The sequence below is a fragment of the Calidris pugnax genome, unplaced genomic scaffold, assembly GCF_001431845.1.
Source record: "Calidris pugnax isolate Ruff unplaced genomic scaffold, ASM143184v1 scaffold30, whole genome shotgun sequence".
NCBI lineage: Eukaryota > Metazoa > Chordata > Aves > Charadriiformes > Scolopacidae > Calidris > Calidris pugnax.
Genome location: NW_015090776.1, coordinates 910,370 through 922,764, shown reverse-complemented (window position 1 = coordinate 922,764; position 12,395 = coordinate 910,370). Strand labels below are relative to the sequence as shown.

The 12,395-nt window shown below is 41.2% G+C and overlaps 1 protein-coding gene across 2 annotated transcripts in view; it reads right to left on the bottom strand.

The window, feature by feature from the left end:
- The window catches only part of RGL1 (ral guanine nucleotide dissociation stimulator-like 1), a 112,369-nt gene that overhangs the window by 17,704 nt on the left and 82,270 nt on the right, over positions 1–12,395 (bottom strand). For both annotated transcript variants that reach the window (XM_014948322.1, XM_014948328.1), the window contains 4 exons: positions 9,211–9,395; positions 5,794–5,915; positions 4,936–5,151; positions 983–1,086 (listed from right to left, as the gene is read on the bottom strand). In XM_014948322.1, the coding sequence (XP_014803808.1) occupies positions 983–1,086; positions 4,936–5,151; positions 5,794–5,915; positions 9,211–9,395 (627 nt within the window). The remainder of the gene's footprint in view (positions 1–982; positions 1,087–4,935; positions 5,152–5,793; positions 5,916–9,210; positions 9,396–12,395) is intronic.

The following is a 12,395-nucleotide window of genomic DNA, read 5'->3' as shown; positions in this document are numbered from 1 at the left end:
CTGACCCCGAGCAGGGTTTTCAATCACACTGCAAGGTATGAGATTTTTGTAAAAAAGTGGATAAATGGATACAAAGGGACAAAACAACAGCTATGAGAGGTATCCTAAGTACTTCATTTTTGACATTTCATGCACTCTGGAAAACTAGAAGGATTTAAGTGTACGAGTCCCTTTCTATTACCCAACACTATAAACACAAGATGGCAATATTTTGATCAGGAACAGGAACACAAGGCAGGAGAAGGAAAGACCCACATCTCTATGGGAGAAGTGCAGAAGTACACTGCATGGCAGGGGGACGTTTTTCTCTGTTTATCAAATGCAAAGAAAAGAAATCCATTCTTCCCAAACTGACCAAGCAGAACACCATCTTTCCGACACAGGGATTTCTGGTGTCTGTTTGGCATGCAGTAAATATGCCAGTTGCACAAACAGGTATTGCCCTGTAAGAAATACTGTCTTCAATACAGATTTGGATTTTGTACTTTGGGGATATATTTTAAGGAAATGTCAGGACAATGAGAGGGTAAACGAGGGTCTGTAGCAACCTGGACCTCCTCCAATTTCATGGGAGAGAAGACAAGCAGCAGGTATCACAGTGCCTTTTTGTTGACATTCTGAGAGCAGTGCAGCAGGTATCACAGTGCCTTTTTGTTGACGTCCCAGAGCAGCGTGCACAAGCTGAGTGAGCAGCTAGTCCCATGATTTTTCAAAATAGGTTGTGGAAGATCCAGGATGCTATAGAGGACAGAAGAGACCCAGTATCCCTGGGGACGGGTTGTCCCCTTGATAGGAAACAGAAGCTCACAGCAGTTGGAGCCAAAAAAGAGGTGTGAGCCTCGCAGGAATGAGAGGTTCTTCTAAGAGAACAGATGTCCATGAAGGAGCAGAATAGGACAACTGAGAAGAAGATGAAAAGAAAGAGCACTGAGCTTTTTGGCTTTGTATGAATCTAGCCACGGAAGCGGAGGGGGAAGCTTACTTTGGAACGCATGCCCAGATCTTCTTCAGCCGAAAGATGGAGTTGGACTGCAGTGCTGAAATAATGGCCCTCAAGGAGGAGAAATTCTTCAGCATCCTACATTCCTGTGAAAGGAGCGGTTAGAAATAGAGGAGCATTAAATGTCAGCATTACAAATAGGTTAGTGCTCTTCTGTTTGACCGGTGTCCTGCTTGCTACACATTTCTCACTGCTAAGCAGACAGCTGTACAAATAATGAGCATCAAAAATATCACTCCCCCCCCTCCAGCCACCAAACACTTTATGGGCTTTGGCACTTCTATCTTGTTTTCCTCACTTTCATGTATTTCTGGTGATGTTGCAGTGTTACAGCTTCCAGTTCTCCTAGTAAAAATAAAAGTGGAACTGAGTCCATGAAGCCAGGTTAAAGAGCACAAATGTTGCACTTCTTTAAAACTCTTTATAGCACTAATCCCTTTTACCCTTTAGGGTAAAAACCAGGCTTTGCCTCTTTGTATGTGGTATTTAAAATGTAAACCCTCAATCATCTAAGCGTCAATTATAAGTAAAGACATGCAAAGGAATAACCTGTTACTCAAGTATTTGCACACTGTTAAAGAGAAAAAGCTTCCCAACTCTTCCAGAATTAGGGTCAAATCCTAACAGAGACTGGTTCATAGACATTTCTTACGCGGCTTCTCTGGGGCAAAAAACTTTGATAGAACAGGACACTGAAAAACTTAATCCTTAAAAAAAATAACATAGTAAAGATTCCTGGTAAAGCAGATGAAATCAAGGAGGGGCAGGTGGAAAGTCTGGCCTGTGTGACTCTCCAAGGAACTCGGGTAAATCTGAACCAAATCTGCACCACAGACCTCAGAAACTCTTGCAAATACAAGCCCTCACAAACAGGTGTCTGTACATGCAAATTAAGCAGACAAAACACATGCCAGTTGACTGTTGCATGTAGATGAGAACGTATTCAAACTATAATTCCACTTCTGCAAAGTTTTATGGGGCTGATTATTACACCAATAATGCTGATTATGTAAAGGTTCCTTACAGTGAAAACAGACATAATTTGTTTCTTTTGTAGGACTGAACAAATGAAAGTAACCTTAGCAAAAACGAAAGTCAAACCTTAATGTATCAGCAACTCTGTTCATGAGCTGCATTAAGATAACTATGGCAAGACTGAACAACTAAGACACATTTACTTGCCAAAAAAAAAAAAAAAATCTTTGTGCAATTTAGGAGGCTAGTTTAATGAAGTGTGGCTTAAGAAGACTGACTGGGTAGCCAGCACTTGAAGCCATTTGGCAGTTAAGCTAGATAAAGGCCAAGTTCAAGATCACGTGGTAGGACATGCAAGACCTGAAAGCTATTTTTGTGTGGTTCGGGGCCAAAGAAGCCACATAACAGCTCCTCTTCAGAGACTGACACATTTGAGAAGGAGATCCTTCCTTCTTTATGTTCAACTTGAAATTCAGGGTGGGGAGAACACAGATTTAGAAGCACAAGTTCTTAGCATATCTTTTTTTTTCAAATACAATAGGAGTTTGGACTGGAAGATCCAGTTTGGAACCATCTTGGCTCAATTGCACATTGCATAATTTAAAGCACATTAGAAATTCAGTATTGGATTTTGTGTTCTCAATGATTTAACTGACTGCAGACTAAACTTTAGCAAGCTTTCATTTGTATATAAAAAGAATTTTTAAGACTGTTTTGGATAACTTTGTTTCATGCTGTGTCCTTCACAAGGGGAAAACCAGAAAGAATCCTGTGCAGAAGCAACTTTGATTAAAAAAAAATTAAACATAACAGGATATTAATAATTTCTTTTTTACTTTTTATTTTTAAAGAAAATATTATGTGAGTGAAATTGGCTGCTTCTGCTCAGGAACCTCAGATATAGGCGGAGCAGTGAGGGCTGGCAGTTAGAAAAAGTATTTGGTTTATCTTGTAAACCAAGACAGCAGATCCAAAAGTCACAAACAGATAACAAACATGGAATTGCATGCTGCTAAGTTACAGAGTTAGCTGTCAGTGAATAACTGCACTTTAATGAGTGGATTGTTTTCTAATTCAGGCCTCTGACTATTCAAAACGCTCATTTGCATGCAGAAAGCAAGCAACTTTCTTCAGAAGTGGGCAGCTAAGTATATATGCAACTAGCTGTTCTACATGTGCAATTATTTTGTAGAGCGTGCACATGCATTTTTCATGTGCTCAGCTAAGACTGAAGTATTTAATTACGTGTATGAATTAAGTAAGGGAGAAGCACTGAATCAACAGAGGTGGAGAACAAAGTTCTCCATCCACAGAACAAGTACGATGAGCGTGGTGCCCGTACTGGCTTCCCTGGGCCTTCCTGCTGACCCACAGCGAGCAGGAAACTGCTTCGTACTTGCTGGCCCAAACTGCAGACCAGTCTGCCCTATAAGGGCCCCTTTGGCCAGTAACCTCTGCCACTTAAAGATCTGCAGACGGAAAATGGGCATCAAACTTCCTAATCTGTTCACATGGGCTATAAAGCAGCCATCAGTTGATAACAAAAACCAGCCAAAAGAGAGGTGAAAGACTACTTCCCCATACCAGTTTCCTGAACCATGCAGTTGCTGGAGCCTAAGGTGCCAGGACTAACAATGCTGCCTCTGGAAGCATAGAAGTGCATTGTCAAGGTTGGAAAGCCTCTGTTTGGCTTGAGCTTTTTATGACTGCTTATTTTGTATAGCTCAGAAAGGACCCATGTGATTCTTAAAACAAAAGTCAACACACATCCATATGAAAGTGCTTTAAAGTTCTCTTCAAAAGAGAGATCTAGTTCAGTGCCAGCTGCCCAGCGCTCTGAAGGGGAGTTAATAAGATTGCAGTAAAATATTAAAGATAAAATCTAAGAAATTAGCAAACTAGAGTTATGTAAAGAAGGCATGCAAAACCCTTTCACGCAAAGATTAAGAGACACCTAGTCTGCTACATGACAAAGGAATTGAAGCAAAGAGTGAAAACGTGTTAAGCATGTGAGACAATGATACAGCAGAAAGGTCAGAAGATGAGGGGACTAGTACCGTATTATAACCCTACTTGTATTTTCTTGTCACTGCTTGCACCTCTTGCTCCCTGCTGTTTTGTGTACCTAATATAAACTGTGAATAACTCAGTAGGCAAAGGACTTTTCAGCCTCAAGAATTTTTCAAAACAAAAGAGTTGAAACAGCAGTTTCATTTTTCTCAAGTTGAAGAGGCTACTGCTTCCTAGAAGTAAATTAGATTTGTCTGCACTGACTTAAACCCTTGTATTTACTTTCCTTTCGTATGTACATAGAAATATATCTAAATGTATGAAAACATGAACAGCTGTGCTGTCTTCCACCATGGCTGATTTCAACTCTCATGGTGTTCACAGATAGGGGAGAGGGAGTGTGATGCTCATTGACTGAATGTGAATGGCCAAAGGCAGGTAAGCGTGAAGCTTATTTCGACTGTGCCTCCTGCCAGACCTACTCCGTTCTTGTTAAACTTTCCTCTGAAAACAAGTCGAGCCTTTGGATGATATCAACCTTTGGATGATATCAACCATCACTTCAACTTCTTTCACTGATATGAGCAGTATTTTCTTCCTAACAAAGTGAAGAACTGTTTGAGTATACCTATCTTACCATAAGTAATACATTATCAAGTATATGGCACTCCCCATCTGCAAGACACAGTATCTGCATCATTAATTAGCACTCCCAACCCTGCGAGGAGACAAGCATCAACCCTGTTTCCATGGTAGGGAAGGAACCAAGGTGAGAAAGGGCAATACTTCATCTGCTATTACAAAGAAAGTCAGTCAAAAAGAGAAAGAATTCAAGCTAAGATGTTCACTGGCCTGGGACCAACGCATACAACCCCCTTCTCTCCTCCCAACTCCCTCACTCCAAGGTACCCACACAAGAAACATTAAACAGTCTAGAATAAATGCCTTACTTGTCCAATATTAATCCACTTCTCAATGATCTTGGCTCTTTGCTGTGTTTTGAGTTCTCTGTTCGTCAGGATAGTGCTGATAACACACTTGGTGACTGCATTGAATTGAGAGATGGTGGCTCTGATGGTAGGTACCAGGTGCTCATTTTCTTTCTTATCCCTATGAGACCAGATGGATCCCAAGCAGTGGTAAGGCACAACTTTCTTGAAAAGTTCCTAGAGTGAAGCAGAGGTGTGTAAATCAGCAGAATTCTCCTAGATCTCTATTGTCCACAAGAAGAAATGTTTGTTTTCAGTACAAACTGGATCTAATTCTAATACAGTATTACAAGGTAAATATTTGTTATCTCTTAGTTTAAAATATACACTTTGGCATACTCTTTATAGGCTTGATGCCCGAGAACAACTCTCAGCTGGGAGAATAAGAGACAACTTTATAACAGTTGCATAAACAAGGGGAATTTTTTTTATATAGTGATATTTTGAAGGAGATTGATACAGACAAACTAAATTAGAGCTCTACAGTTAGGAGTACCTATACCTCTTTAGGCCAGGCAGCAATGTAGTCAAAATATGCTATTTCTCAGGTGTCAAATACTAAACTTTACAAACAAAAAAAGACTATACAGTATACCTTAACACTTTAAAACAGCCCAAACCTTCAGAATGACTGAAGGAAAAAGCCCAATGAATGAAACAAGTTTGCATAACCAATTAGAGCTCTGTTCTGTGTCCCAACAACAGACCTATTCTGGAACACTGTACTTACATTGACATAACTTTAAAAAAAAAATTAAAAATTTAGAAGCCCAGCACTATTTCCCTTAGCATTTCAAGAAATACATATACTCTACATACCGCATCCATGTATGTCAACTGTTCTGCCACATGGTCTTCTTGGAAAAAAGAGAAATCTTCTGGAATGATCTCCAGTTCCTCTTCATCAGACAGGTTACAGGCGAGAGTGCTATTGAATGCATCTGTCCAGGATGGAAAACACAACAATAAATTTATACAGCAAATGGTGAATCAAAGCAGATGTTTGTTTATTTTAAAACATCACTGTATATATTTTAGCAGAACGCCCAAATGGCCCCACTGTGCTGCATATTTTGGTGAGAAAGACGATGAACAGGAGATTAAATTGGCAAAGAGAAGGTGGAAGAGAAAGAGAGATAATTGAGCTGTTCAGGGTCTCTTAGCTTAGAAGTAGGTTAACCCATTCGCTAACCATTGGTCTGAAAGAATAATACCCCCCCCCAAAAAAAAATCCTTATTAACATTGCAGAGTTTTGTTGAATTACTTTTCAATATTTATGCATTTTACAACGTGAAAAAACCCACCACAAACCAAAATGCAAAGGGATGAGACTGCAATTATATCCCCAAAATATTACATTAGGAATGTTCTTATATCCAGATTTTATCTCTCACGTGTGGAAATAAAAGGATGTATCAGGTTTTCTTGGCACCATTTGTGCCTTCACAGGGCTACATGGACTATATTGATCCAACATCCCACACCTTCCCTTTCTGGGAATTTTTCCCAGAAAAGGGAATACAGTGAGGACCTGCAGCATTCAGCTGAACTCTTCTTCTAAATTTTCTCTGGGCAGCAGTGAAGAGGTGAGACAGGAGAGCTGTCCTCACCGCAGGACCCGACCCAGTGCAGAAGGGAAGAGATTTCACAGATGTTCCCATGTCACCTTTTGGCTCCCACAGGTTGGGAACAAAGCCACATTAGAACACAAAGAAATATGCCCTTGTTTCCCATGGTACAGGAGGAAGTCAAACAGAAAATCCCTGAAAATAAATCCTCTTCCTAATCCCTTTTACTGTAAGGCAACAGTAACTCCAAAAGAAGAAAGAGGAAAAAAAGCTTGGACTTGTTGGAGACTAACAATGAAAGTACTGAGTTTACTACTAGTGAGATTTCATTAACAAAAACAAGCAGTGCATTTCAGAGTATGTTATGCAATATTTCATATCCAATTAAAGCAGAACAGATATTAAAGCAACAAGAGCAGATAAAGTGATACTTCTTCATTGTTTTTCAAAATACTTCAATTTTCCTTTCTTTATTCATTAGCAAAACCTAATTGTCAATGTAAACTGCTAGTTTTTATGTAACAAATTATAACTACAGGCTGTATCCACATTTCCAACTGTACATTCCAATCTCACAATTTATTGACAGAGCTAAACATGATAAATGGAGATCTCTGTTCAGGCCTTATTTTTCTGTGGCTGTTTCGTAACAATCCCCATAATTAAACGGGCATCTACTGAACTGTTATGAGAGTGATACTTTTGTCTCTCTCTTTTTGGCTATGTAACTCCTCATTTTCCTTTCAACTCTTGAAATTCAACTGAAAATCCTCATCACCCAGTTACAACCCTACTCAAAACCTTACAGCACCCTTACAACCAGGTCCTGGAGTGCAATGCAAGGCTTCCCTTTTCATTTTTCATGCCTCTTTTTGTCCTTTCTCACTTTCCTAGATGTGTAAACAGTCTTCTCCCTAACTCCCCAAGAAGCTGGAATCCTCTTGTACTCAAGTATCTCATCACATTCAAACTGCTCTGATCCATTTAGCCCTCTCAAAGCCCTGCTGCTGCCTTGACTTCACTGAGAGCAAACACGAGCCCCTTCTGAATTTGCACTTTCTGACTCACCTTGCTTTGTATTGCTCAAGCTGCAAGCACTGAGGCCAGGGAACAGCTTTTATCTACATATCTGGTACTGCAATCTAATCTACTGGCACGGCTGATGGCAGCACTGAATGGAGGTCTGATTACACAAATCAAGCTCTAGTATCAGGACCCAAATTTGTAAACTGAGAACATGATATGAATGCTTTAGAACAATAATTATCAGCAAGTCTTGATTGCAGACAACTCATTAAGAGTTTTGAAAGAAATCTCTGAAGCTAACAAAGATGGAGCTCAGATAAAGTAAGAAACAACTCTAAAACTCTTCTCTGCAGACCCTGCAAGTTAATTGCTTTCTCCTCCTCTTATTTTATTCTAATTAACAGCCTCTATTCTGCCACAATTTTGAAAACATTATTCAAACTGACCCATCTATAACTCAGTAAAGAATGTTTTCAACTACTACTTAAGGAAACAAATGCAGAAACAGGGCTGCTGGGAACTTCTGCTCACTTTGAACAACAGATGAACCCAAACATAGCTCTCCTGAGCTTGCTTTGTTTGACCCGTGGGAACCAAACCCAGGAAGGGACATCAATAGGCCCATGGTAGCAACCCTGTTCCCTTACCAGTGTTCAATAAGGAAAACGTCGGGGCTCTGTGCATACTTCTTTTTATGTATGCGTTAACGAGAGTTAATTTGGCATTTCACAGAATTACATATTGACATGGCATTTCTGGAACATCCAGCAGACATGGTTTTTATGGGATTAAATGTTGGGGTCTTTTTCCTGTCATTTTCTTTATCCTTTATGAAATGAGTTATTCCCTCTCACCCCTCTCCCAAACCTGGAAGTTGATTCTCATTTTCGTTCACACACTACATGAGCTCCTATGACTTTTCAGCTTATGCCACAGGAAGCTCTCTGACCAGGATAAGGGTATATGTCAGGCTTGACGCTGCACACAGCTTATTTGTGTTACTACAGTTCACTATTGTTTCAGTAGATTGTGACCCCCAATAACGTAAGTTTTTCCTCTGTCCTTGGATACCAGCAGCCAGCCACTCAAATAGGAAAAAACAGCCACAGCCACTTCCTTTGACATGATGGTAACTAGGAAGAAAAGCTTTGTGACAACAAGGCCTGTGACTCAAGCTGTATTTTTTTGCAGCTCTGTCTTTTGCTTTTTGTTGGTTTGAGCTTTTCTTGAAGGGGTAGGGGTGAAGTGAGAAGACCAGCTAAAGAGCAGCTATGTAGTTTAATTCAGTGACATGGGAAGTTTGCTGACAATTAACCACTTAATTGCTGCAGCAATCTCAAGGCTTTGGCTAAATGTTAGAGAAGTGTTGGAGTTCCCAATCCAGCCCAGAATGAACAGGCATAGGCACCTACACTGTACAACTATTTCAACCCTGCACAGGACCTGCAGCCTCATACAGAGATTATTATTTTAGAACAAAACCAAAACAAACAAACAAAAAAACCCAAACAAGAATAAAGTCACTCACGCATCTCACAATATTGTCAGTTAGCATGAGAGTGGATGAAATGTAAGGCACATAAATCCCTGTAGTACCAGACAGTCTGGGAGAACAAAAAACAGAAGGGAAAGGTAACTTACTGTCATTTTCCACTTCTTGGTTCTGGAATTGCTCCAAGAGGTTCTGCGCCTTCTTTTCTGCGTCACAGCCGGGCATATTTGTCTTCAGATAATCCAGCAACTTCAGCAAACACGGGAAGTCAGGCACCTCTCTGAAATCCTCAGGGCACTGATCAAGCCAGGCTCGTAAGATTGATGCTATTGCACTAAAAGCAAAGACATAGAGAACACAGTGGTGTTACACATGTATATGGCATGTATGGATGAATCGTATATATCTGTATCTAATATAACAATAAAACCACTGAGACATTCATACTCCATGTGAAGGCAATATGAAGACTTTTTGAGCAAGGAATTTAATTTATTCTTTTTATGCATAGAAACTTAGTAAGATGTCACTCAGATTTCACTCAGGGACTTCAGTGAAGTTGCTCCTGATTTGCACTCCTACCAGCGGATCCAGTTATAGCCCCGAAATGCAAACTAATAAAGAATCAAATATATTTAAGCTATATTGAGTCTCCAATTAAATTAAGGAAATCAAATAATGATAAATAAGGCAATTAAGGTAATAGGATAAAATAGAGTTTCAGTTGGAAGGGACCTTACAACCATCATCTCGTCCAACTACCTGACCAATTCAAGGCTGACAAAAAGTTCAAGCATGTTGTTAAGGGCACTGTCCAAATGGCTCCTAAAAACTGACAGGCTTGGGGCATCAACCACCTCCCCAGAAGCCTGTTCCACTGTTTGAACACCCTCTCAGTAAAAAAATACTTCTTAACATCCACCCTAAACCTCCCCTGGCACAGCTTTGAACCATCACCACACATCCTGCCCCTGGATCCCAGGGAAAAGAGCTCAGCACCTCCCTCTCCACGTCCCCTCCTCAGGAAGCTGCAGAGAGCAATGAGGTCACCCCTCAGCCTTCTATTCTCCAAACTAGATAAGCCCAAAGACCTCAGCCGCTCCTCACAGGACATAACTTCCAGCCCTGACACCAGCTTTGTTGCCCTCTTCTGGACACATTCAAGGACCTTCACATCCTTCTTCAACAACAGGGCTCAGAACTGCACACAGTGCTCCAGGTGAGGACACACCAGTGCTGAATACAGCCCGATAATCCCCTCTCTTGGTCATGCTGTTTGATGAACCCCAGGATGCGGTTTGCCCTCTTGGGGGGCCCCTCAGCAGGGCACACTGCTGGCTCCCATTGAGCCTGCTGTCGACCAGCACCCCCAGACCCTTCTCTGCAGGGCTCATCTCCAGCCACTCCTCTCCTAATTTATCCTTGTGCCCAGCATTACTCCATCTTAGGTGAAGAATCCAGGATTTCAGCTCTTAAATTTCATCCCATTCATCACAGCTCCAATCCATCTAGATCCTTCTGCAAGGCCTCCTGTCCCTCATGAAAGTCAAGAACACCTCTCAGTCTGGTATCATCAGCAAACTTGCTAATGGTGCATTCAACTCCCCTATCCAGATCGTTGATAAGCATATTGAACAGAACTAGCCCTAGAATTGAGCCCTCAGAAACACTGCTGATAACTGGCCACCAGCTAGATGTAGCCCCATTCACTACAACCCTTTGAGCTCTGCAGTTCAGCCAGTTCTTCACAGTGGAATTGCCTGCTCCTGTGCTTTTAGAAGGTAGTTCTTAAAGACTGTCCAGTACTCATGGACTCCTAAGCCTTCAAAAGCAGATTCCCAGGGTACTCTCCTAAATAGCTCCCCAAATATCTTAAAGTTTGCTCCCCTGAAGTCCAGGGTAGAACTCTGCTGTCCTTTTTTCTCATTACAGTGAAAATTTTAAATTCAAACATTCCATGATCACTGTGGCCAATACAGCTACCTCCCATCACATCCCCCATGAGTCTTTATTCACAAACAGCAAGTCTAGGAGGGCATCTTTCCTAGTTGGCTCCCTGAGTATACCTGTGACAAGAAGTTACCTCACACAAACTTCAAGATTTTCTAAGACCTGTTTGTTACAACACTATGATATTTCCAGTTGATGTTTGGGAAGTTGAAATCTCCTGCAAGGACAAGGGCTACTGATCCAGACGTTTTTCCTAATTGCCTATAGAACAAATCTTTACATTCTGGCTGGGTGATCGGTAGTAGACACCCACTACAACATCTCCTTTGTTTTCCATACCACTAATCCTTACCCAGAGGCTCTCAAACACATCATCACTAACTGCAAGGGCTGTGCAATCAAACCTCTCCCTTACTTATAGTGTGACACCTCCACCTCACCTGCCCTGCCTACATCTCCTGAACAGACTGTAGCCCTCCATCCCAACACTCCCATTGGGGAACTCTGATATTACAGAATCACAGAATCTTCACGGTTGGAAGGGACCTTTGAGATCATCAAGTCCAACCAAAAAAAACCCTCAAAAAACCAAAACAAACAAACAACAACAAAAACTATAACAAACAAACAAACAAACAAAAAAACAACCCACCCACAAACAGACACAAACCAACTATCTCAGGCACTAAAGCATGCCCTGAAGTGCCATGTCTACATGTTTCTTAAATAGCTCCAGGGATGGTGACTCCACCACCTCCCTGGGCAGGCTGTTCCAGTGCCTGACCACCCTCTCGGTAAAGTAACTCATTCCACCAAGTTTCACTGATCTGTTGTAATCAACAGCCATAGAAATAGCCGTCTCCCAAGTATACAAACCCAGTATCTTAGACAAAAATTATTTGGTTTTATGACCAGCACTCATTATCATCCTGATTCCCTGTATTGCACCATTTGTCAAGCAAGACTTGCAAATTACCTTGGAGTTATGCTTTGTTTAATGAGTTTAAGTATCTTTGCTTAGCTCTACCATGACCATGTTTGAATAACTACCAGACATTATGCACACAATTAAAAGCAGAACATTTCATTATTGCCTCTTGTGCCAGCGGGAAGAGCTGTGGCCCGGTGAGGCTGCAATGTTTGCTCTGTTACTGCTCTCCGGGATGTTGTGGGAAAATAGCAGGGAGGAAACAAGGTATTCGTGGCTCCTTCAGAATAGCAGCTTCTCAGCGGAAGTACTAAATCAAACACTTCCTTTGGTGCCCTTCCTCTCATCAATTGCTGCTGCCAAATCTGGGGACCAAACTGAAGCTGCGTATTCCTCCATACTGTATTACTCATTATCTGTTGTCTTAGTAGAAAGACTGCCCACTCATGAAACCTT